Source organism: Chiloscyllium plagiosum, unplaced genomic scaffold, assembly GCF_037043375.1.
Source record: "Chiloscyllium plagiosum isolate Xiang-an unplaced genomic scaffold, Cpla_swu_hap1 HiC_scaffold_9, whole genome shotgun sequence".
NCBI lineage: Eukaryota > Metazoa > Chordata > Chondrichthyes > Orectolobiformes > Hemiscylliidae > Chiloscyllium > Chiloscyllium plagiosum.
In genome coordinates, this window is record NW_028270147.1 from 56093502 (window position 1) to 56120408 (window position 26907).

Sequence of the window (26907 nt, forward strand, 5' to 3'; positions counted from 1 at the left end):
TAGATATGAAAGATCTCTGGGACAGTTCAAAGAGAAGAGAGTCTTCTTCCTCCCTTGCTCAAAGCATAGATGAGTTGACCTCTTATTTAATTTATCTTTGTGCAAATCTGTTACGTGCACAAGCGCTATGGTGGTGGTGGTGGTAGACTTAGATATATTAGGTGGGGTTAAGGGATTTTTAGATTATATGAAAGGAATAGAGGGGTATGAACCAAGGGCAGGCAGAAGGGATTAGTTTAATTCGAAATCATGTTCACACAACATCGTGAGCTGAAGGGCCTATTCCTGTGCTGTACAGTTCTATGTTCTACTATGTTGCCGACATGACAACAACCTAAATTCATTGCATGTGAAACGTTTCTGAGCAACATTGTGAGGTTGTATATATATACAAACCTTCGATCTGAGTCATTTGGCTTTGGACTAAGCTGAATTACTTAGTCCCACTCATTCATAAATTTGCTGTTTGCCCTCTACTGGGTTCTATTTTTGTGTCATTAACTGGTACCATGGACCACTGTAAATAACATCAGCTAATAAAATTAAATAAGCCAGCATGTGAGAGTATTTGGAGTCTAAAATGGGTGCTTACAATAGTAAAAGCCTTTACCCATCCTTTACTGCCAATAATTCCTCTTACAGGGAAAGAATTCATGAGCAAAAGAAAGATCAAAAATGATTTCAGTGTGGTAGTTCTGATGGTCCTCCACATACTGAATTCCTGATTTCTACTATACGATCAGGTGGTGGTGACAAGTGATGACCAGTCATACTCACAGTTATAGGGATGACAAACCTATCATCACTTGCCACCTGGTACTCACAGTCTATTTACCATCTTCAACAAAGCCCTGGGATTAGTTCTCCAGTCTGCTTTCACCACAGGGAGCTTTGTGGCTCAGTGAAACCACAAAAGGAAAATATAATAATTGAACCAGAATTACTGGAAATTAAAATTGTTTCAATATGTCAAAAGAGTTTCTGTTGATGTTCATAAGGCCTTCATACATTTATGATGCAAACAACACACATGATGGGTGACCAATGAGTCCAGAAAATAATAATAACTATATAAAATTATTCATTTATAACATTTTTTTCCAATGTGTTTACCTCTGATTTGATTATAAGGAATACTATTCTATATCCAGGGCTCACTAAGCATGTCTTTGCTGTACGTTTGATGTCACTTAGAAATATTTCTAAATTATTATCACGTCTACAAAGCCTGTACCAATAAGAATTTTAATTTGCTTTATTTATAAATATGTCAATTTCATGCAGATAAAATTTACTTTTTGGCACTAACTTTTAAGTTTCTAACCATGTTGGAACAGAGGCAGAATGATTTAAAAATAGTGTATGGGATCTGATTTTGAGTTTCCCATCCCAATATCCCCAACTTTCACTAATATGGGATAAGGTATGCGTAGCCAGCTTACACCTTGCACTCCTAAACTATCAATTCCATTGCAGGGGGCTAGCACCTCCTGCAATTTTAATGGAGTCAGATCAGCTTCTTCATAACTTGTGGTTTATTATCCCTCAAAAACTTTGTGAACCATGTTCTGGATTCCGTAATTGTTCAAAAGATGAAGTCCAAAGCTCTTATCCATGCTCTCCTTAGCCTTTACATGTCAACTCATGGAAAGCTATGCTACCTACCCACTCTATGGCCCCTTATACCCTCCATGTCAACTCATGGTAGATCCATACAAATTCATTCAGTGTACATTATTTATAGAAACAATGAGCTATGTAATAACAATGGCATTTGTAGAACTCCTTAAAAATGTTACTTTTCTTTTAAAAAGCTGCTGTTTCTACAAACCTATAAAAGTGACAATCAACCAGATACTTAAAATATCAAAAAACAGAAACTAAATCATCTGACATATCTTTATCTTGTGAAAATAAACATTGAATAAGCATCCAAAAATTAGAATAAAGGAAAATTAACTTGTAATAATGTTATAAAGCTCTCAGTTAGGCAAAGTTTTCCTTTCTGCCCAGCTGTGTCAACAAAGTAAAACTTTTTATATATGTCTGGGCCAAGCCTCAATGCATGTTAAGGAAAAATACTAATGGAAAGATATGAAGCTCATACAAAATCAGTTTATGTAGATGATGGAAAGCAGTGCTGAGGGTTAGTAACTATTTAATTAAAAGTACCTGTTGCAGTTTTTCCACTTTGTTCATGTGTGTGCATATTAGGTGACAATAAAGGGATATTCTATTCTAACATGCCACCCCACTGCCAAGAAAACCTGACCTAACACATGGCAAACAGTTCAATAAGAGCTGGCAGTCAATGCAGAAGAGAGTTTCTCGGCCGACCTCAGGCCTTGATGCTGTCTAGCAGAGGCCTGCATCTTCTGTGACCTCCAGTGAGGTCTACTCCTCGGACAATCCAGTTGCAAGAAAGTAAGCCATTTTTAAACTCTACTAGCAAGTTGAGGGTCATGGGGAGAATGGGGACCATGGTAGTCAAATGTGATGGCTTGAGATTGGAGCAATTGGAGGCTCCATGTCCACAATGGCAGAGTGGCCACCTGGGTATCCAGTGGATACAATAGTCATCTTTCTTCCCTACCAGGAAGGCCTGGTTAGAGCCTCAGTGGCCATTTATTGACAACTTAAGGACCTTAATTGTTGGCAGGTTAAGAAGATTATCCATGGTCATTCTCGCTAGGAACATACAATGACTGAAATCGTAAGAAGGAGGTCAGCATCTTGCCCTGCCAACATGCCAATTAATTACACTTCTTGCCATCTCTCTCTTCATTTTCATGTCACATATGAAATGATTTAGTTTTCTGTTATTGATACTTTAGTGGTCTGGTTGATTGACACTTTCTATAGGATTGTAGAAGCAGCAGAGGAAACCTGCATCCAGAGTTTCATTGTGTTCAGCTGGAGAGTGAAAAGGTGACTGGAATATCTTTATAACCAGCAAGTCACTGCTAAGACTTGACAGTGCTTGATACAGATTATATGGTATTTGGACATGTTGAAGGGTTGCAAAGCTAAGAAATAATTTCTCTAAAAAATTGTTCCAGAGTGGTACAAATGAGGTTTGAATATGCACATCAGTTATGAGGAGGCCAAAATGATCACCAACTGTGGGAAACTGTAGAAAACAGAAGTCAATTACTGCTAAAGGTAGTGGATTGGACTCAAATAGATGTTGTTTTGACACCGTTATGTTGGTTCTGTCTAATACTTTAGGAATAATTTTGTTAAACGTAAGAGAAGTTGCTGTACGTTGATGATCTAGCATGTTGGAAGGCTGTTGAGAAATAGAATGTGGATATGTACCTTTCTAACCTCCAGCACCATGGAGAGCCTTTTCTGATGTTCCAATTTTTTGTTAACCTGTTTGCCCAGATGGAATTTTAAATGTTCTCATTGATGCCCAAGTAAAGCTATTGGAGAGTATGGGTCGGTTCATAAAGTGATTGATAAACTATATATTAGTAACATTGTGTTGGTTAACACACATTAATACCTAAATCACAAAGTAAATGTTCCCTCATAATACATTAAAAACTATAGGTGTTATATTTTGTTATAGACGAACCATGCCCTTTCTGCTCTGCTAGTAATGTTTCAGGCAAGAGAGGAATAGCTGCTCAAATCATAGATGATGCAATTGCAATGCACCATTGATATCACTGTAAACGTAGCAACTCTTTTATGTGGAAAGCAACAATTCCCAAACCATGTCTGACTACCACAAGATCACCAACTGGGCCTTGCTGTCTATTGCAAACTGGAGGCTGACTGGAAATTAATTGCTGTCATTGAGGATCTTAAGGAATTACATGCAGGCAAGTAGACCCCGGTGCTTCTGACCCAGCTTCTTAAAAGTTGACTGAAGACAGGGTGAAGCAGGGAATGGCCAAATCTGGCTGCCCCACCGAAGGGTCTGTTTCCATGCTGTACATCTCTATGACTCTAGATTAGCAGAGACCAGGAAAGAGGCAAAGACTTTTAAAATAGTTATTTAAGTGACTTACATCTCTCACAGTAATTGATATCTGAAAGAATGAGACATTTGTAAAAGGTTTATTTTAGTGCCAAAGATGTTGTTGGCAACAACTAAAATTTTGCCAATGTTTCGAATGGACATTCCTAAAATATTTAGTAGTAGTTAGTTTGTTAACCCTGCAACCTTGCATTATAATTAGATGCTGTGTCTTTCAGTGATACTCTGTTATGGTATAGCTTGTGGCGGAACAGGGTATTTCAGATAGCAACTTCCTGATTTCCACATTTAACTGTTCATATGTGGCAACTGGTTGATTTCCAATTGGCTCTAAAATAAAAGTGAACACTGATGCCCTCACCATTTTTTCTACTGCACTATCATGGTCATAACTTAAATCATCTATTGTGTATTCATTTAAAACCAGTCTAAATATTCTTAATCTAATACTTTATTAGAAGACTAATTCAATAACAGAACAAGATTGGGCTGTTGTGGCACAGTGATAATATCCCTATCTCTGAGCCAGGGGGGCCTCAGTTCAAGTCCTTCCTGCTCCTGATGTGTAATAATGTCTCTAAACACAGTGATCAGAAAATATTTAAATAGGACAAAGAAGGTTAGAATGCTCCTAATCAATTTTTGGTTCCGGGGTTCCCTAAAAAGGAAGCCAGAACCAATTAACATCTGTATTCTCCATTAGCTGCAGCAGTTTGTTGATCAAAAACAAATAAATTGTTATCCAGATCAGATTAAACATTTTATTATACTTCAGGAACTACAAACAGGTCTAAATTAGCACATTGATGCTTTTACTCTTAGGAATTGGTTCAAAACCAGACGAGATTAATGGGATGAGTCTTCTTGTCTGTTGGTCCGATGGCCCAGAATATATTTGAATGGTCTTTCCCATTTCCCATTGACAATGTGTGCACAGTATAAAGCTGCCTTTATATTTTTAATGCATTCACATGTTTTCAAAATGGCAGATCCCAGAATTGGGAAAACTTGCTGAGTTCTCTACTTTTTGTCATTTACCTAAATGATTTGGATGCGAGCATAAGAGGTACAGTTAGTAAGTTTGCAGATGACACCAAAATTGGAGGTGTAGTGGACAGCGAAGAGGGTTACCTCAGATTACAACAGGATCTTGACCGAATGGACCAATGAGCCGAGAAGTGACAGATGGAGTTTAATTCAGATAAATGCGAGGTGCTGCATTTTGGGAAAGCAAATCTTAGCAGGACTTATACACTTAATGGTAAGGTCCTAGGGAGTGTTGCTGAACAAGGAGACCTTGGAGTGCAGGTTCATAGCTCCTTGAAAGTGGTGCCGCAGGTAGATAGGATAGTGAAGAAGGCGTTTGGTATGCTTTCCTTTATTGGTCAGAATATTGAGAACAGGAGTTGGAAGATCATGTTGCAGTTGTACAGGACATTGGTTAGGCCACTGTTGGAATATTCTGTGCAATTCTGGTCCCCTTCCTGTCAGAAAGATGTTGTGAAACTTTAAAGGGTTCAGAAAAGATTTACAAGGATGTTGCAAGGGTTGGAGGATTTGAGCTGTAGGGAGAGGCTGAACAGGCTGGGGCTGTTTTCCCTGGAGCGTCGGAGGCTGAGGGATGACCTTATAGAGGTTTACAAAATTATGAGGGGCATGGATAGGGTAAATAGGCAAAGTCTTTTCCCTGCGGTCGGTGAGTCCAGAACTAGAGGGCATAGGCTTGGGGTGAGAGGGGAAAGATATAAAGGAGACCTATGGGGCAACCCTTTCATGCAGAGGGTGGTACGTGTATGGAATGAGCTGCCAGAGGATGTGGTGGAGGCTGGTACAATTGCAACATTTAAGAGGCATTTGGATGGGTATATGAATAGGAAGGGTTTGGAGGGATATGGGCTGGGTGCTGGCAGGTGGGACTAGATTGGGTTGGGATATCTGGTCGGTATGGACAGGTTGGACCGAAGGGTCTGTTTCCATGCTGTACATCTCTATGACTCTATGACTCTAGAAGAAAGTCATTTAGGCATTCTACAGATGTTTAATGGACATCTCAGTGTGATTTACAAAACAAGTACTTGAAAAGTTAGATCTCTCCTTTCACAAACAAAATATGCAGTTGTTACACCACAAGGAAAACTGTTAAATTCATTGCATGAGGACTTCCTTGTCCACAAGTTGGCCAGTAATCAAGAAGTATGTTTGTGTCAGTGGTGTATGACTTGAACTTGAGTTTGACTGATTCCTTTCATTTAATCAGACAGGACAGGGATCTGCTGATTGGCTATTGTATATTTTTCAGCTTACAGTTGCTCCAAAATACCTGCCGAAAACCTTGGTGAGTGCTGATGTTGCAGCAAATTACCTTACAAAGATCTATCCCCTCACTTTTGGGCAGAAGCCAAATCTAAGGTATGATTTGTCAAGTGAACCAGTATATATGTATGTCAGAAAAACAAATCAGAAGATGTTGAATAAAAACAGAAAGTACTGAAGACATTTAACAGATCTGGTAGCATCTGTGGATACAGAAACTGAATTATCATTTTGAGTCCAATTTCACTACAGGATATTGAAGTTGATTGGTACAAAGTGCTCACATTTCCATTTCCCAAGGCAGAAAGCATTTTCCCGTAGTTTTCTTCACTTTCCTCCTAGAGTTGTGACCTTGTTTTAGGGTATAGTTTCATCAATATTATTAGAGAGCAGTGGAGGATGTTTGATCTTGAAGAGTGCAGAATTGAGCCCCACCCCTTTCATTTTATTGCTCTTCTGAATTGGAGTGACAAATCTGTGATGTGGGGGTTTGGTGGACCTTTAATTTGCATTGTGTTAACCTTTTAGCCAACTCAATATTCACACTCCTGTCTTGGCTAAGAATAGTTACTTCAGCAAGAATCCTCTGGTTTTACGGTCAGTGTCACACCAGTTAGTATATTACCAACTTAAACATTTTGTGAAAGTTAAGCCAAAGTCTTAAATTTTTGGCAAGGGGGTTTGCAAACCTGGCTTCAAAATATGATTTGCAAAGCACTTGACTGAAATTGTCTTGTGACTTTTCAATAAAGATTTTCAGATTCCAAGTTTTTGTGATTTTTCTTAAGGGATAGATGTTGCATGGAATATCTCCTCTATTCTCAAGTGCACGGATTTCCTTCTTACATCAGGCCTGGCTGTGGTTTAACTTCCTAATGACTGAGTGGTATTACCGCTGGAGAGCCAGGTAATGTTCTGGGGATTCAGGTTCAAATTCCGCCACAACAGATACCTGGAATAAATACCTGCAATTAAGAATCTAATGATGGCCATGAAGTCATTGCTGATTGTCAGAAAAATCCATTAATTTCCTTCAGGGAAGGAAACTACCATCCGTATCTTAGCTGGCTTACATGTGACTCCAGGTCCACAGCAATGTGGTTGACTCTTAACTGCCCTCTGGACAATTAAGGATGGGCAATAAATGCTGGCCCAGCCAGCAAAGCTCTTATCTCCTGAATGATTTTTTAAAAAATCACTGTCTCTGAGAGTGCCACACTCCCTTGATTTTGTGCTCAGGTTCTAGTGTTGGACGTAAACCTGTAGCCTTCTGAGAAGTGAGAGTGCCATTAACTAACTGACCCACCACTTAGCAACCAATGGATGTAGTCATCAAGCAGAAGACTAGGAATACCAATGAACTTAAAGATAATTTTAAAAGCACTGTCTATTCTATCAGAGGCAAAACAAGACAGGACTCTCAGTCTAGGTCCACGTTATCAAAGAGTTGTCACAAACTGACGCTGGCCTAAAAATGTTCATTGCAAAATAAACAAATCAGTACTTAGATATTGCATTACAATCCTCTGACATTGTTATATGTTCAACTGTACCATTCACTTCAAATATAAAGGTTAAGATCAGCATTACAATAGAGCACAGACAGATATCATATGTGTATCCACCAAAATGATCAACAATAATTTTCATGTTATGACAAGAGAGGCCTCAGTGCTTATGATAAAGCATCATTAAAAGTTTGCTCGGAACACATAGTAGTTCGTATTTTTTTCTAAAGGTTCTCATTGGAATCTTAACTGTGTTTTGGGGAAATCCTCAGTGGAGTTCAGATATGCTTCTCCATAAGGTTAAAGGTCAGACTTTGTATCTTCGAGCAGCTCTCTTCCATGTTGGAAAAGAGAAAGGTCCAAGTTGTATTTGTGCCCTTTCAAGATTGTTACGGTGCAGTCGAGGGAATAAAACTATAGAATTGATTAGATATGTTACCAAAGTTATAGAGTAAATCAAGACATTATGACCAATCTCATTATTATCTAATATATTACTCATTTTAAATAGGAATATTATGCTATTTACAAAACATAATATTTTAAAATTTTCGTGGAATAAAATAATTTGGTGTGCATTCTAAACCAGGGAATGCATCAAAATCCAACTGATATGAAGCATATTTTACTTCAGAAAGATGTTATTTTAATTGTGTTTTCATGTTTTCTGTACAACAGTTTAATTATCTAAGAACTGAGTAGATATTTGTCACTAATGTTAAGCTGCAAGTGAGTTAGAATTGTTATTACAATCCAGAAAAATGTAAAGATTCAAAATGCAAATGATATAAACATCGGCTGTTTTGTGGTGTTGATCTACATTTTATCATGTTACTTCTCCTGGATAGACTTTCTAGGTGCTTCTGAATAATTATTCTGAATAGAATCAGAACATACTAAGGCCAACTGCAATGGTTCATTATTACCTTAGCTGAAATTACGTACACAACTCAGATAAGAAATGCCTCAACTTTAAGCACTGGCTTGAATTGCATAACTGACCTCAGCAGGTGTAAGAGACATTGCAGTTGACCTCAGTCTGTCCTGATCCTATTCTCAACCATTGTTCAGCGACACATAGGAATTTTGAGTGAGGACATAATTCAAAATGGTCTTCATGGTGTCACGGTGAATTAGCCTGTCATTACTCATTCTGTAGTCTAAAAATCATTGAGAGGATAGATGGGACTCAGGGAGTTATCAGCCAGTGCCTCAGGGGAGGAGGAAGTAAATTGGAAGGGAAAGGATGATTATTAGACACAATGTTGGTAAACTGGCAAACATTGCAGCAACTTAAAAAATAAAATAGCTGCCATGTTTATCTATAAAACAACAACACTTCAAAGACAATTGATTTACTGAAGTACTTTGGGACACCCAGAAGACATTACTACACAATTTCTACTTAGTTGCCTCATCATCTTTTCACAGAATCTTAGCTCGTGAAAATAGGCTGAAAAATATATACGTCGATTTTAAAAATGAATCAAGAATCAGCTGTAATTAAATCAGCGATGTGGATGTTGCCCCAACCAGAGTACGCAATATATATAAAAAAAAACAATACATCTGGTGTAGAAAAATAGAGTATTTGTTAAAATCTGACCTTCAAATTTGAGTATATTTTAGAAAATCTAATCCTAAGTATTCTTACTTTTTGAGGGTATCTTCTTAGGTTTTGCAATTGCCAATTATATTTGATAATGTTAAATCCTTTTGTAAATTATTGGCAGTTATTTCTCTATCTTAATAGGTCTATTTATCTTCATAACAACAAGCTTACAGACGCAGGACTTCCTGATCACATGTTTAACGGATCAGATGGTGTTGGAATATTAATCATGTCAAGTAATTTCTTGAAGTACGTTCCCAAGAATTTGCCAAAGGAATTATTCAGATTACATTTAAAAGTATGTAAGAACCATTTTAAAAAAAAGCTACTATTTCCAGTTCAAAGTAGTACTTTAATCTCATTGTACTCTCTTTGTATTCAAATGTTGTCAGGACAACAAACTTGAAAAGATTCCAAAAGGAGCTTTTGATCACCTTTCCAATCTGCGAGAACTATATCTCCACAACAATTACATAACCAATGATGGAATTGATAATGAAACATTCTGGTAAGGACCTTGGATTCTGCAGACATTGAACATAATAAAAGCATTTTAGTTGGACATTTGTGCCATTTAAAGCTTTCAAAATATATAAATAATGTTATTGTACCTGACATCAGTAACACTTATACATACATTTGAATTTTCAGTTAATAGTTGACAGGTTTGGCATGGCGAGATATAATGTTTTAAGATTTTTACTGTAACAAATTGCAAGAAAACTATTAGATCTAATCATTTTTGTTTGCAACTTACATTTAAAATGACATAAATGTAAACCCCTTGTTATACTAATCAAACATTATATTCTCCATAGAGTTTCAACTCTTGTCGCAAATAGTCAATCATTGCACCTTCCACCTAACTGCTAATAGGTTCTAATTTTGCCCTGTAGTGATATTTAAATGATCCCTCAGTTTTTGGAGTTTTCTAAATCCACTACCAGCAATAAAGCATGTTCTAATAATTCTTCCCCACTGGCCACGTCAAGTCATGAATTATTTAAGAGATTGTATCCCTCCTGCATCCAGCTGTTTGTAAACCCAAGCAGCATCTTCTCCCTACTGAGCACAATTCAAATGTCTGTGCATGATATTAATTAATTTTTAGGGAGGCCTGTAACTACAAATGGCTTCCTCTGCCCAATGGCCACATGAAAAACATTAGCCTTGCATCCAGGTAAGATTGCTGATCAATTATTCTTGAGTCTAACTCTGTTTCATCAGAAAAGTAAATGGATAGTTTACAGTATAACTGTTTACCACCCAATATTTTCAACACCTTTCCATGGTCATGGGGACTCAGAGTCTATCTTTTCTGAAATTACAGATTACTGTTATTGTCTCCAACCATGAACACCTTCTACCATTGGCCTAGTGGGTGCAATGAGGATCTCCCTTTGGACTCTAATCACTCCAGGCCTGTTGCTAGGCAGACTGCAGAACAGTGGATAAAAGCAAATTACTGCGGATGCTGGAATCTGAAACCAAAAGAGAAAATGCTGGAAAATCTCAGCAGGTCTGGCAGCATCTGTAAGGAGAGAAAAGAGCTGACGTTTCAAGTCTAACTACCCTTTGTCAAAGCTGAGATTTTCCAGCATTTTCTCTTTTGGTTTCAGAGTGCAGAACAGGATGCATACCCCCCTTAAATTAAACACAAAGTTCGAAAAAGTAACAATCTTATTGACCTCGTCATTGTTACATCTTCACATCCTCCACAAAATATTTTCTGTACAAAACTCAATTTTCATTTGTTCCCAACCCAGATCAGACAAAGGCAGCTTTAAACAAAGCATTTCTCTGCCCATTTAACCCTAAATGTGTATGCCTCACAGAGCACTAGTATGAAACGTTCCATTTATTACACACCACCTAATTTTGTTGAAGTTCTAGGTGGGATAGTTTATATTATAAGTTTAATATGTTACTGAAGTAGCTAGTTTATTTCATGTAAAAAATTAAAATGCTGATTTCAACCCAGGTACCAAAGTGGGAAGGCTGTGCAGCAGATGTTGTTTTAAAAAATGCATTCTTGGACAGCTTGCATGGTCACTTTCCTTACTGCCAGCCAAAACAATATTAGATTTATTCAATGCTGTTTCACAACTTACCACAATAGGATTTGAACTCCTGAAAACAAAACACTTCATTTGTATCTTTAATAGCACCTTTAACTCAATAAGAACTTACAGAGCTTTATGGGACACTATCAAACAAAAAAGTTTGATACTAAACAATGCAATTGAAGTTAGAACTGACTAAAAAACTTAGTCAAAGAGGTAACTTACAAGACGTGCCCTAATGAAAGAAAGAAGTAGAGAGAGTTGGAAAGGGCATTTTACCTTTCAGGGTCATAGCAAATAGCAATAGTAAAGCAATGAAAACTGGGATATATGAGATGCCAGATTTGGAGAAGCCCAAGACTTTGGAAAATCATAGGACTGGAGGAAGTTGTGAGCTGGGAGGAAAGCAGCCATTAAGGAATTTGTAAAAATAATGAAAAATTTAAAATCATTGCCATACCAGAAGGCAATGTTGCTTAACAAGCATAAAGGTGATATGTGAATGGGACTCAATATTGAATTATATTACTGACAGTAGGCCTCTTAGTTAGTACAATTGTCATTAGACTTCTATCCATAAACTATTGATCATTCTTAAATCACAAGTCATACGACTTAGAAAATAGGTGAATTAATGGCTATTTGGCCCCTCAAGTCTTCTCTGCTATTTGAGTAGTCCAGATCTGATCATTTATGTCAATACCTTTTTCCTGCACTATCCCATGTCCTTTGATGCCTTTAGTATTTTGATACCTATAGTTCTCTACATTAAACATACTCAATGACTGAGCTTCCACAGCCCTCTGGGATAGAAAATTCCAAAGATTTACCATTCTTTTTAAGTAAAAAATTCTTCTACATTTCAGTCCTAAATGGCTTACCTCTTATGCTGAGACTCTTCCCTGGTTCTAGATCCCTCATCAAGGTTGAATTTCTTCCTGCATCTTCAATCTCTATAAGAATTCTGTTTGTTTCAATGTGATAGCTGTCATTCTTCTAAGCTCTAAAGAATACAGACCCAGTCTTCTCAATCTGTCCTTAGAAGACAGCCTCACCATTCCAGAAATAAATCTGGTGATCCTTATTTGCATTTTGTCTATGGCAAATATGTTCCGCCTTAGATAAGGGAATCAAAACTGTTCTCAATATACACCAAAGTTCTGTATAACTTTACAAAGATACCTTTATTCCAGTCTCAAATCCTGCAATTCTTGAGGCATAACCTATACCAAGGCAAGTGAAGAATGGCTGAAACTCACCTAAGAAGGATAGTATGTAGACTTAAATAACATTCAATTTTACACATAAATTAAAATAATTGTATTGGAAGAACACTAACTATCAGGCAGTTTTAGAGTACTTAGTAAATTGTAAATTATTCCTTAATTTTACATGACATCTGCTCTTCTTGAATTAAGGAAACTGTCAAGCTTGGAATACCTGGACTTGTCAAGTAACAATCTGACACAAATACCCAGAGGGTTACCTCGGAATATTGTCCTCTTACATTTGGAAAAAAATGCTATTAAATCAATACCTGGTAGCTGGCTGACGCAGATAAAAAACCTTGAATACCTCTTGCTTCATAACAACAAGATAAAGGCAAAAGCAATTCATCCACTTGCATTCAAGGGGCTTAAAAAACTTCATACCTTTCATCTCTACAATAATATGCTGGAAAGAATTCCAAGTGGCTTACCACGCCGGGTGAAGACATTAATGCTTCTCCATAATCAGATCACAGAAATTTCCAGAAATGATTTCGCTTACTCATACTTTTTGGTAGAGCTCAATCTGAGTTACAATAAACTAACAAGTCCTAAAATCCACCCAGAGGCATTCCGGAAAATGAGGCTGCTTGAATCTTTGGATTTCTCTGGAAATAATCTAAATGTAGTGCCCAGTGGTCTACCAAAGAATTTGCATGTATTGAGGTTGAAGGAAAATGAAATAAATTCAATTCCCGATGGCTCACTTTCAGGAATGACAAAGCTAAAGGAACTCTTCTTGAGTAATAACAAACTCAAACTGAACTCAATATATCCAGGGGCATGGAAACAATTGACTAATCTACAGGTAAGAGATTAACATCAGAACAAATTGGGGACATGAAATGAATAACAGTTTCCTATTCATGACCCATTGTAATAGCTCCTTGTCTTTTCTGGAAATGTTTGCTCATGTTGCTGTCTATGTTGCTGTTCTGCATGAGTGAGCCTACACAGTGAACATTGGCTGACCATTCATTAATAAGGAGTATGTTTATAAATTATACTTTCAAACAGAAGTCAGGAGTGATCCTAAACATAGAAATTTTTTCTCTGGTCTGTGGACTCTGAGAACTTCACTTGGCATGAAGTAGGATTTTCTTGGTCTTCCACAGAAATAACAGAGATCTAAATGCAATTCATATCACAGGGTTGCTGAATTTAACTACTTTTTAAATACTGTATTGGTAGGGACTCCAACCAACCAGCAATTTGTGAAGGGCACAATTAACACTTACAAGAAATATTTAATAATTCTCAATGAATCCACATTTCATTGAGAAATAAAAACTCCACAAAGGACTATTCCCTTTGGAACTTGAGACATAGCTGTTCGCTGCAGCACATGTGTTGTGTTTGCCACGGCTGGCACATGCTGTAGATATGAGATTGATTTAAAGCTGTGCATAAATAAACAAGTCTAATAAACAAGTCTAGTAGTATTACCTCTGGACTGTTAATTCGTGGACCCAGGTAATGTTCTGGGGACCTGGTTTCAAATCTCTCCACAGGAGATAGTGAAATTTAAATTCAATATAAGAATCTAATGATGACCAGGATTCAATTGTTGGAAAAACCCATCCAGTTCACTAATATCCTTTGGAAGGAAACTGTCATCCTAACCTTGACTGGCTTACATGTGACTCCAGACCCATTCTTATGAAAGGGCAATAAATGCTGACCTAACCAGTGAATGAATAAAATAAAATTAACTGATCATTGCTGACCAGCAAGAAACGCTGCCTAGCTTTGTGTAAGTACTAACTTGCAAGGCGAGACAGGAATACTGGAAGTCTTTAAAGTGTAGCTGAGGTGTCAAGTTGTGAATAGGCAATGCAAGGATGCAGGTAAATGCCAAACAAGTGAATGCAAAGAGAGCAAGCAAGCAGCCCTGAGTTGCAGCCTGGTCCAGTTCAAGAGCTGAGTGTCTGTCCCTGCACATACTGTATCCTCCAAAAGAATTCCAATGATAGATGCCAAGTGCAGCAAGAGAGTGGGGTAGTGTACCGTAAGTGGATTGGAGACAGATGTGGAGAAGTTGGCATATGTCAGATGCCGGAGTCAATGGATGTGGGATGCATGCAACCACTGCCCATGAGTGTGTCCTGAGATTTTGTTGCCAGGTGTCCAAGACAAAGATCCGAAGAAACAAGCATTGAGCTAGAGTCAGCCACTCCCACTTTTGTGTTGGGTATTCTCGACATCCAGTTTCTATCCCATCCTGGGTAGAATAGGAGAGTGCATATTAATGATGCAAGACTAAGTAATAATGAAGGTGATAATGATTGGCAATCCCCTTTTATAGAGTCTCACCACTCCATAGCAAGGATCTAGTCTCAATGTCCAGAATTTAACTGGACAAAGCAACTTGTTAGTCTTGACAATGAGAGGGGCCTCGCTCAACTTCTCACAGAATTCTCCCACATTTTGTTCCATAGCCTCACATTGTTCGGGGATGAAGAATGTTCTGCAATTTGTATCTCTCCTCACGTTGGCAAACACACAAAATATAAATATTAATGGTAGTTAAGAAGCAGTTCTGGAGAAATTAAAAGGGGAGAAAGCTGACAAAGTGCCTGGACCTGGCAACCTACTTGCTAAGGATTTAAAGGAAGTGAGTTGGGGTTCGTGGAACCACTGGTTTTATTCTTGTAAAATTTCCTAGATGTGCAACGATTGCAGGTGATTGGAAATGACCCAAGATAGCACGCTTTATTCAAGACTGGAAGGAGACAGAAATTGGCTGTCTCTAGGTAGTTAGCCTGACATCAATCAAAATTGCTGGAATCCAATATTAACAAACTGATGACAGGAACTCAGAAATCTGTGGCTGTGATATATTTAAAATTTCTGAAGGCATTAGGTAACTATGGCCAAAACCAATCCTATTGAAAGTTCCTACTTCATGCAACCGTGGGGTCTTTCATTTTCAAATTTGCAGAAGTCTTGTGAGAGTACTTATTTCATGAGATGCCCACACAATCATCCCTTTGTCTCAGCAGTGCCCACATCTCTCAGTGGAGCTGCTGGCCACTTTATGCTGTAGTCCATCTGATTGTGGTGCCCACCATTCCTAATGGGACAGCTAACCTAGAGGCAACCAGGCAGAATGGTAAATCTCAGCATATTACATTAGCAGGTGCCATACCAATGTGTGTGGACTGAAGCCCCAACAGCATCCCCATGTTAGGCAGCTGACAGGTGCCAGAAATCCAGTACGGCATCTACAAAGAGATATACGCAAGTTGAGTGGGTAAAGCAGGTGATAGATGAAATACACCACACAAAATTACAGGAAATTTACTTTATGAGGAGGAATGGAAAGACTGAAGACTTCTTAAATGGTGAGGAATTAACAAATATTAGTGTTCAGAATGATTTGGGAAGTCCTTCTGCCCGAAACACATAACATACAGTTAAGGAAAGCAATTAACAAAAAACATAGAATGTTTTGTTGAAGTGGTTGATGTAAAGAATAAGGAAGTCTTCTTCCTACTGACTAGAGTCTAGAACTGGGGGGACATAGTCTCAGGATAAAGGGGCAACCATTTTGGGCTGAAACAGGGACTTCTATCATTCAGTGGATTGAAAACCCTTGAAATTCTACATCTCCGAGGACTATGGCTTGTCAGTCATTGAGTATATTCTAGAGTGAAGAGGATAGATTTTTATATTCTGATCTAATGAATATGGGACTCAAGCAAAAAAAGTAGATTTGAGGTTAAAGATCATCTGTAATTTTATTAGTTTTGAGAGGACTTGAATATAAAAGCAGGGATGCACTTTTGAGGCTCTACAAGGCTCTCGTCAGACTGCATGTAGATTATTTTGTGCAGTTTTGGGCCCCATATCTCAGGAAGAAATGTATTGGCCCTGGAGGGTGTTCAGACGAGGCTCACAAGAATGGCCCCAGGGATGACAAGCTTAACATATGAGGAACGTTTGAGGATTCTGGGCCTGCACGTGATGGAGTTTAGAAGGATGAGGGGAAATGAAGCTTACAGTCTACTGAATGGCCTGGACAGAATGGATGTTGGGAAAATGTATCCATCTGTAGGAGAGGCTAGGACCCGAGGGCACAGCCTTAGAGTAAAGGGAAGATCTTTTAGAACGGAGGTAACGAGAAACGTCTTCAGCCAGAGAGTGGTCAATCTATGGAATTCACTACTATGCTGGGGAGGCCACGTCATTTAGTATATTTAAAAAGGGGATAGATAGGTTCTTGATTGTCAAGGGGATCGAGGGTTACGATGGAGAATGGAGTTGAGAAACTTATCAGCCATGTTTGAATGACAGAGCAAAATTAATGGGCTGAATGGCCTAATTTCTGCTCCAATGTCTTATGGTCTTAAGTGGTGGAAGACCAATTCTTGCTTCCAGTTCTTTTGTACTTAAGTCCTTATTCTCATCTAACTTTTTGCATGACACATCTTTACTATACAAATGGTACAACTACAGTTTGATATGTTAAGAGAAGGCAGCTGGTCTTCATGAAATGGCAATAAACATTTCCAGTGAAGGAGTGGAGAAAATTCAAGGAAACCATTGGTGTTAAATTTTCATATATTTTTAAAACAAAGCAGTTGAAAATTGCAAAAGGACAATATTATTATAGAAACATACTTCTGAAGAAATATTGTAATATTAAATTTGTAAACTGCTGACCATCATGCTTTTATTCATTTATAGGATTGGCAAAGCCAGCATCTATTGACCATTCCTAATTGCCCTTGGCCATTTTTCTTTGAAAGACATTAGTGAACCTTTTAAGATTGTAGGACACACTGGTAGTTTCATGGTCATGATTACTGATGCAGTTTTTATTCCATATCTATTTCATTCATTGAATGTAAATTTCTTAGCTGCCATCATAGGGTTTGAATTCATATTACCAGATCTTTAGCACAGGATTTTCATTAACAGTCTAGTGATATAATCACAGTGCTACTGTAACCCTGGTAATTCTAGCTTATAATGCTCACAAAAAAATGATACAGTAATATTGCTCTTGTTCATGAAAAGTGCTGACAACAGAGCATTTGTTAACTAGTCAGTTAATTGGTTACCTGTTCTTTTATGACTCTGGTATTGTGTCAGTTCAGAAATGGGCATCCAAAATCACTTAAGTTCCTGCCTTAGCTGCCAGTTGGCATCCAAAAAAAAGTCACATTTCTAGGCAGTTGTCTCAAATGCTAGAAATGATGAGAATTACTGTATCTTCTCATTACTAATATGATAACAGCTAACATTACTGAAAACTAATAAATTGGGGGACAGAAAGATTTCAGTTGGCAATCTTTCACTCAGTTGTGAATAGATCATTAGAACACTATGGAAGGTCTTGGCAGTGTTGCATGAATTGGTTTGAGCTGCAACAGAATAAGTTTTAGGAGCAAGAAGAAATTATTGGATGGGATGATCACAACACAGGAAGTTATATTCTTTGAATCATATTTCATGATGTATCTTTGAGTCACTTACAGCTGTAAGGGTCAATTTATTCAGCTAAATGAAAATTGATTATAAGCTTATAATATTAACTTGAAGGCATTAAAATAATTTGAATTATTGTATGTGTTATTTTAAAAAAACAAAGCTCCTTTATGTAAAATGGACAAGTATTTCAGCTTTAATTAGTTGTTTCTGTTTTCAGCTTTTGGATCTGTCAGGCAATCAGCTTTCCTATGTCCCTACTGATCTGCCAGAGTCTCTTGAATATATTTACCTCCAGAACAACCAGATTTCTGTCATCTCAGAGAATGCTTTTGAATCCACACCAAACATCAAAGGAATTTTTCTCAGGTAAGTTAATTATGAACACCATTGTAGGTGCTTATTATCAAAGAAGAATAGATCCCTTGGCAATGCTCACTTTAATGAAGAAAATATGTTCATGAATAGGTAGCGGTTTTGCTTTCTATAACTGTGCCTTCTGACAGTTCAGTGCACTGTGATATGAAATCATTTGAACCTTTTCAATCCCGAATACTCTGGGGAGAAAATAAGGCAAATGGCAGGTGGTGCAGAATCCTGGAATTGCTTCCTGGTCAACATGCAAGATGGCCTTGGCTCCTTTGATAGTCCCTAGACCTTCCTGAAAAACTTTCAGGTATTTAATTAGGACTTCACTCAGGCAACAGTTTCCAAAAAATGTTGAGCCAATCTAGGTGATTTTTTTCTCAACCAATTTTACCCCATCAAACTTGGGCCTGAGCCTTTTACTACAATCAGTGGTAACTAAACCAGCTGCTTCTCATGAGAGACTGGAACCAAAGTTGTACCCTTAATCTGTAAAAGTTCTCCAGTATAATTCTCAGGTTAGCAGAGGTCTTGTGCAAACATAAGGGTTAGAGTCTAGACTGAATTTTGCTGAAGATTAGTTCTATGATCACTGTATTGGCCTCTGTTAATAACCATTTAACTAGATGCATATTTTGATTGGTTCTGATTTGGACATTGCTATAGCAATTTAGCTGCTCTAAACTAGATGTGGTTGGGCTTTCCAGGGTGTGCAACTCTCCTGGATAATGGTCTGTGAGTTCTGTAACTCAATTTCGATCCAGTGGGACTGTTTTGCTGTCTTGAGGGTGCATACTGGCAGCAACTTTAACTGTCTGACTGAGGCTTGGCTTTGTTTTGGGGTTTTTCTGTGGCCTGACCGAGGGTCCCTCAGTACAGAATATGTCCTGAACGCGAGTATGCAATTGCCTTCACTCAAGTGGTGTTCCCCAAGTTCTGTTGGCCTGGCGAGGATGTTCACTTCAATAGGAATACCCTGCAAATCATATGCACCACTTGCCACATTCTCTAATGACAAAGCCAGTTGCAGTGCCTGTTTAAAGTCCAGTTGGGCTTCAGCTAGTAAGCACTTTTGCATGGTTACTTGATTAATCCCACGTATCAAACAGTCTCTCAGCATCTCTTTAAGGGTAAACTAAAGTCACATGCCACTGTCATGCATCTTGACCTAATCAAAAATCCTGACTTGGGTTTCCCTGGTTCTCGAATTGTCGAGTAAAACCGATTGCATTTCAGAATTACAGGAGGCTCAGGGACATAATATTTCTTAACTAAATCCATCAGTTAGAGTCGTAGAGATGTATAGCACAGAAACAGACCCTTCAGTCCAACTCGTCCATGCCGACCAGATATCCCAACCCAATCTACTCCCACCTGCCAGCACCCAGCCCATAGCCCTCCAAATTCTTCCTATTCATATACCTATCTAGATGCCTTTTAAATGTTGCAATTGTACTATCCTCCACCACTTCCTCTGGCAGCTCATTCCATACACGTATCACCCTCTGCATGAAAAAGTTGCTCCTTAGGTCTCTTATATAATTTCGGTGTTTGTTCATTTTCCTAGATGCACTCTGATGTCCAACAATACATGAATTCAAACAGCAAAGGCAGTAACTGCGCAGGTTCACTGCTCTGTCAGTTAGCAATGTGGGTTTCTTTCTCTCCATCTCTCCTGCACTGACCTCACCATATGCTTCCTTTGTCTTTTCCTCTCCCTTTCAAAAATCTGTTGTTCTTGAAAGGTTTTAGTATCTGACGCCTCAAGGAAAGTTAGGGTCCAAATAACTGAAAAGGTTGTGGGGCTACAAGCTGTCGGGAGAATTTCTCCTTGCTTTTCATGTCATTGGCCTGAAAAGAAATGTGTTATTTCCACATACTGGGCCTAGTCTTCAACAGCAGATCAAACGAGTCAAGCTGCCTAAATAATGACATGATTCCAGAAATGTTTACTCCAACTCAAAATGGACTATTGCAAGCTAATTTTTTCTAGAGCATGCTTTCCTCTCAATAGCACTGAAATAATTGCACAGAGGCCAGTATCCTGTCACCAAGTCACTCTTTACTTACACATGGAAAATCCTTGACACTGATCCAGTTTTCTCAAAGCCAAAGTGAACAGAATCTCTGACACTCCTGTTTATAGCTGTCTGCCAGGGCTCGTTGGTTGGACCAGATTAAGAACCCCAATCAGGGAACTCATATTCTCTGAGGTCCACCCAGCTGACCTTGTTAGAATTCTGACACGTATCATGAAGGATCAGCAGATGCACAGTCCACTTCAAACTCAGAGTAAAAAAAATGCTAGAAAAATGTCATCAATTTAGGCAGAACCTATGTAGAGACAGAGACAGTGTCAAAATTTGATGTCAGAGCCTGCTGAGTTTCTTACAGCATATCCTGTTTTAAGATTCTGCATTTCTAATTTAAAGCCATGAGGATTTCAGAACAGACAAATAATTTTGCATTCGCGAGATAATTTAACATATGGGAGAAGAGCAATCAAGGCTGGAGACTTAATCTACAAAATTTAGGAAGTTCCTAAGAATAAATGTGAAACAGTGGAAAGCTTAGCAATAGTAATTGCATTTGGAAACCAAAATTGTAAAATACATCAATGGAAATCCCCAGAATTCTTGTGGATCTATTCAAATCCTCATCCTGAAACAAGTTAGAAAATTAGGCATTAAATTTATCCATTAACAGACAGATTTCAAAGCCACCCCGGGGATTGTACAGGTTTATGCAGAAAAACAATTTTGCATTGTGACAGATGAAAGTTTTACATTTTCTCCCATCAAAGCCTGTAGATAGGCTTATTGCATTTCAGCAGTTTATAGTCCAACGTTCACTAAAGAAGAAAGAAAAAAATTGTCTTGTCTTGGGAGCATGGATAAAACTCCAACGAATTTGAACATCCCAGCCAGTCAAGCAGTGAGCAAAGTTGGAAGGAAAACATTGTTAATGTGGAGAACTGTCAATGAAAACAGTAAATTCACTGGTGCATAACTGTGTATCTCTGAAGAGACAAAAACCAAGCCAATAGTGATATTCAGAAGTGAAGCCATTTCAAAATAACAATTCCCAAAATATTTAAAAACAGAAAATGCCAGAGAAACTCAGCAGGTCTTACAATATTTGTGGAGAGAGAGAAGCAAAGTTAATGTTTCGATGACACGAAGGTTGGTGAAGTAGTGGATAGTGTGGAGGGCTATTGTAGGTTGCAATGGGGCATTGACGGGATGCAGAACTGGGCTGATAGAGGGCAGATGGAGTTCAACCTGGAAAAGTGTGAAGTGATTCATTTTTGAAGGTTAAGTTTGAATGTAGAATACAGGGGGTTAAAGGCAGGATTCTTGGCAGTATGCAGGAACAGAAGGATCTTGGAGTCCATGTCCATAGATCTCTCAAAGTTTCCAACTAAGTTGAGAGAGTTGTTAAGAAGGCATATGGTGTGTAGGCTTTCATTAGCAGAGGGATTGAGTTTAAGAGCCAAAATGTTATGCTGCAGCTCTATAGAGCCCTGGTTAGACCACATTTGGAATATTGTGTTAAGTTCTGGTCGCCTCATTATGGGAGGGATGTGGAAACTTTAAAGAGTGTGCAGAGGAGATTTACCAGGATGCGGTCTGGACTGTAGGGCATGTTTTATGAAGTAAGGTTGAGGGAACTAGGGTTTTTATCATTGGAGGGCAGAAGGATGACAGATGACTTGATAGAGGTGCATAAGATGAGGTGAGGCATAGGTAGAGTGGATAGCCAGAAACATTTTCCCAGGGTGGAAATTTTAAGGTGAATGGGGGAAGGTTTAGGGGAGATGTCAGAGAGTGATGGGTGCATGCAATGCACTGCCAGCAGTGGTAGTAGAGTAAGATACATTATGGATATTTCAGCGACTCTTGGATAGGCAGATGGAAGATAGCACAATGAAAGGTATGTAAGTTAATTTGATTAGAGTAGGATAAAAAGTCAGCACAACATCGAGGGCCGAAATGTTCTATGTTGTTTGCTCTATGTTTTATGTTTCAAGTTATGTCTCTTCTTCAAAACTGAAAAGGACTGGTAGTTTTTATGCTGTTGATAGGGAGTGGGAGAACAAGAAGACAGATGGTGAGGGTGTCCAGCACAAAAGACAAAAGAAATACTAACGGTAAAGGAGAGATGGTTATGTTAAAGGGTCTACAAAATAAGTATGACAAGGAAACATTGGTCCCATCTGCTAAGAGCAAACCCAACAAGACATAAACAAGATGCAGTCTGCGAGCAGGGAGAAATGTAGGTCAAGTTCATGTTCTAAAGTTGTACGCAATATTGCATCCTAAAGGCTGAGATGTTGTTCATCCAGCTTATATTGAGCTTCGTTGGATCACTGTAGCAAGTCCAGGACAAAAATGGGAGCAAAATGTATATATGCTTAGAAAGTGGAGTTTACAGTGTTATGTCTGGATGCCATTAATAGGCATGCTCTTAACATCATTACTGCATCACAGCGTGTGACTTGAGACTATAAAGGTCTCATATTCCATTTTATCTCATATCATTTAAAGCATTGCATTCAACTGGAAGCATGCTGTTATTGTAACCCAATAGCTTAATATTATTGCAAATACTTATGTGCCTTCGGAGAGTTACATTTGTGCATAATAGCTAGTTGTAACAAATGTGGCGAACCCATCTATACCATGGTATTCATGTCCAATTTCTTACGCTACAGAAGAGGGGCAAAACACTTTTTTTGGAGGCATGCTCACATCAGATTCAAGCCTTGTTTGAGACACCTGAGCGTATCATATAGATTGAAACTTCAATATAAAACATGGTGAATACTACACTCTCAAAGGTGTCATTTTGTATGAGATATTAAACTGCAGCCCTACCTGCCTTCTCAGGCAGATGTAAAATTCTTACTGAAGAAGAATAGAGGAAGTGCATGCAAAACTGATGATCTGTTTATTTATCTCATTGCTATTAGTGGGACTTGGCTGATGTGACATCCTACAATATGATGAACACATTAAAATATTTCATTGGCTATGAAATGCATTGAGTGGTCATTAAAGATGCTGAATAAATGCAAATTTATGTTTACATTACATTCACTACAGTCTTTTCATTTCACAGAGACAACAGACTTACAACTAGTAGAGTAAAAGAAATTGCATTTGAGAAGCTGAAGTTCTTGCAAGTGTTGGATATGGGGGCCTACTCTGAGTCTGCTACTGAATCCAAAAAGGACGGTGGCACATCAGGAGACAATTTGGATAATGACAGTGAACAGGCTACTCAGAATGATAAATAATTTTCTGTGAAAAAATAACCAAGATATTCAGTGCAGTGTCTTCCATACACTGTTGGCTGGTATTACTCTGTTGAAGTCGTCTAAAATATCTATTTCTGCTACTCTAGGTTGTCCCTACCCATCTAACCTCTAAGCTCTACCTACTCCATTCTCCTCATCTTGTCTACACAGCCTTACACTGCTTTGCTGCCCAGTGTACCTACTGTTGAGTAGTCAGTTTGATTTCTTCAAGTTCATGCTTGATGACATAATCAAGTTATTCCTCTTGTCTACATCTGAGGAGCATAGATTCTAAAAACAGCCTCTGTCATCCTCCTCCTGAGGAAGCCCAACCTAAATATTTTTCAGCATTCCCAATTACCAGCCTTTTTCGAACTTGCTTTGTTCCCAAAGACTGGAAACAGATGATTATTCTGCGGCTACCCCCTCTGACAACTCCTTAATCAAGTACTTCCAATCTATCTGCTCCTTCCTCACAATAGTATGACTGCCCATGTTAAAATCACATATGTTCCACCTGACTCTAGCTTACTATTAGTCCTCAGCCTCCTTGGTCATTTTTTGATAGTTATCGCCACTGGATGCTCAGTTTGCATCTATGTGCCTTCGTTGTGCATTCTACCAAAGGCATTGTTGCTTTCTGATTCCTCACCACACCCATCTCAGTGCAGAAATTATGCTTTCCCAAGGTCTGTTCCCAATCTATTCACCAACTCATCTTGTGGGAAACAAAATAGCTCATTAATGACTACAAACCATCCTTTGACAATGTTATTTGTACTTTGTGATTATGATGCAACTAAAACAATCACAATTTATCGCATAGTTATAGCCAGTCATTAAAAGAAAAATAAAGTATGAAATCACAGTACTATGCAATTACATCATGTAAATGATTACAATATATTGCAAGAAGCATGTTTCTTTAGTTTACAGAGCAAAAATGAAAAGCGCCCTGCATTGATTATATAACTATAATGATATAGTTTCAAGTCAGGATGGTTCCTAACTTAGGGGGGAACATGTAAGTAGTGATGTTCCCAACCATCTGCTGTCTTTGTCTTTCTCGGTGGCAGAAGTTTCAGGTTAGGAAGGTGCTGTTGCAGGATCCTGCTGAGTTACTGTGCAATTTGTAGATGGTACACTTGCTGCCGCTCTGCATTTGATACGCAAAGGTAATTGATTGGGTGCCAACGAAGTGAGTTGCTTTGTTCTGAACAGCTTCGAGCTTTCACTGTGTTGTTGGAGTTGCATCTATGCAGGCAAGTGGACAGTATTGCACTAGGGGACTTGTACCTTGTACTCAGTGGACAGGATCTGGGGAGTCAGGAAGTGAGTTACTTGCTGCAGGATTCCTTGCTTTTGTAGATGTAATATTTATGTAGTTACTCCAGTTCAGTTTCTTATCAATAGTAACCCCCAGGATGTTGACAGTGAGAAGTTCTGCAATGGTAGTTCCTTTAAACATCAAAGGGTTAATCTTTAGATTCACTTTTGTTGGGGGTTGTCCTTTATCTTGTAGATGGTAAATGGGTGAGACGAGTGAGTAGTTACTGAGTAAGGAGTGGATGGGTAATATGGGTAAATCGTATACAAGTAAGCAGATAGGCCGAGTAGATTGGTGAGAAGGAATAGGGTTGGGTAGTGGGTACTTAAGTTCGAGGGCTGGTCATGTTGGATTGTGAGGGTAGTCAGGTTATGGCGATAGGATGGTTTGTTAACCGTCAAGAGGGTAATTGGGTTGGGGTCAGCTGGATATATCTATTGGAGGCAGTCAGGTAGTCAGACATTAGTTGAGACTCATTAGGGTAGTAAGGTCAGAGGTTAATCAGATAAGGTCAAAGTGGTATTCAGGTAGACGGTAGATAGTCTGGTGTGGAGGGATGTGTTCAGGGAAGTAATCGGTGGGGTTCGTTGTTAGGGTTACTCAGAGGGTTGGGAGTTGCTCTGGGAGTCAGAGATGTACTCAGGTGGATCAGAGTGTTAGTCAACTGATGAGGGGGAGCTAGAATTGGGGCTGGTTCAGGGGTTTATTGGGGGTTTGGGGGTTCATTGGGAGCTCAGTGGGTTAATTGGAGAGGGCAAAGCATATGATTGGGAGTTTCATAGGGTAATTAACCAAGAGATGCATAGGTTTTAATTTTTCTAATATTTTCTGGCTAATTACTCAACCAAGCACCATGGACCTATCCAAGTTCTCCAACTCTAACTCAGAGTTAGAGTAATTTCTGGAGGGTCTCAGGAATCAGATGAATTGCCTATCTGAACATTTGCCTATCTAAATGTCCTGAACATTTCCCACATATGTTCATGCATCAGGGCTTCCACATTTTCCCAAGGCACATCTTCAGCCCTTATCCAGTCACTGGTGATCTGGAGACCAGAAGATTAGGCCCTTTATGTCTGTTACTGAAATCTAAATGAGCCAAAGCGTTTCACTGGTTGAGGAATTCTCTTTCTCATGACCACAATTTCATCAGTGTCTTCAGTTAATTTCCCCAAGAGACTCAAGTTGTCATTATTATCTCGACATCTAACTTATGTAACTTTGACATATCACCTCAGCTCTCCATAGGCTTCACCTCATCCAAAACATGCTTCCATTCATTCCATTCATTCCAATCTTCACTGTTTCTCGGTTTCTCTGATGTCAATTCTTAACCTTGTTTTAAGGTTCTCCATGGAAGTAGAGTCACTTGCAGCACATAAAAAGGCTATTTATAGCACATATAGAGACATTTCAGCCCAACACATTTGTGCCAGAGCTGCACATGAGTAAACTGAATGGACTTTCCAATATCGCCTCTTTCCATACTTCTTTCTGATTTCCTCTTGCCTTTTATCTCACGACGCACACCCACGGCTCCTCTAACACAGGACCTCTCTTCATTGTTTGCTTCACCGTCAGCAATTGCTCATTCACTCAGATTCCTCATATATCCAGCTTCTCTGCCCGGTCACCTCCCTTCATATTTTTATATCCTTCTCAGAACACTCCTCTTCAACTGAATTCTTGATTGCTCATCCAAACCTCACCATTTTATTTCCCCTTTGTCT

General features: G+C 38.7%; 1 protein-coding gene across 3 annotated transcripts in view; it reads left to right on the forward strand.

Moving 5' to 3' along the window:
* Positions 1 to 25825, forward strand: part of podn (podocan) — a 44365-nt gene extending 18540 nt beyond the window's left edge. For all 3 annotated transcript variants that reach the window (XM_087990279.1, XM_087990278.1, XM_043700146.2), the window contains exons 5-10: positions 6288 to 6397; positions 9563 to 9719; positions 9814 to 9929; positions 12903 to 13560; positions 18406 to 18554; positions 23673 to 25825. In XM_087990279.1, coding sequence (XP_087846405.1) covers positions 6288 to 6397; positions 9563 to 9719; positions 9814 to 9929; positions 12903 to 13560; positions 18406 to 18554; positions 23673 to 23850 — 1368 coding nt within the window. In that variant the 3' untranslated portion in view covers positions 23851 to 25825. The remainder of the gene's footprint in view (positions 1 to 6287; positions 6398 to 9562; positions 9720 to 9813; positions 9930 to 12902; positions 13561 to 18405; positions 18555 to 23672) is intronic.
* The last annotated feature ends 1082 nt before the right edge of the window (positions 25826 to 26907 follow it).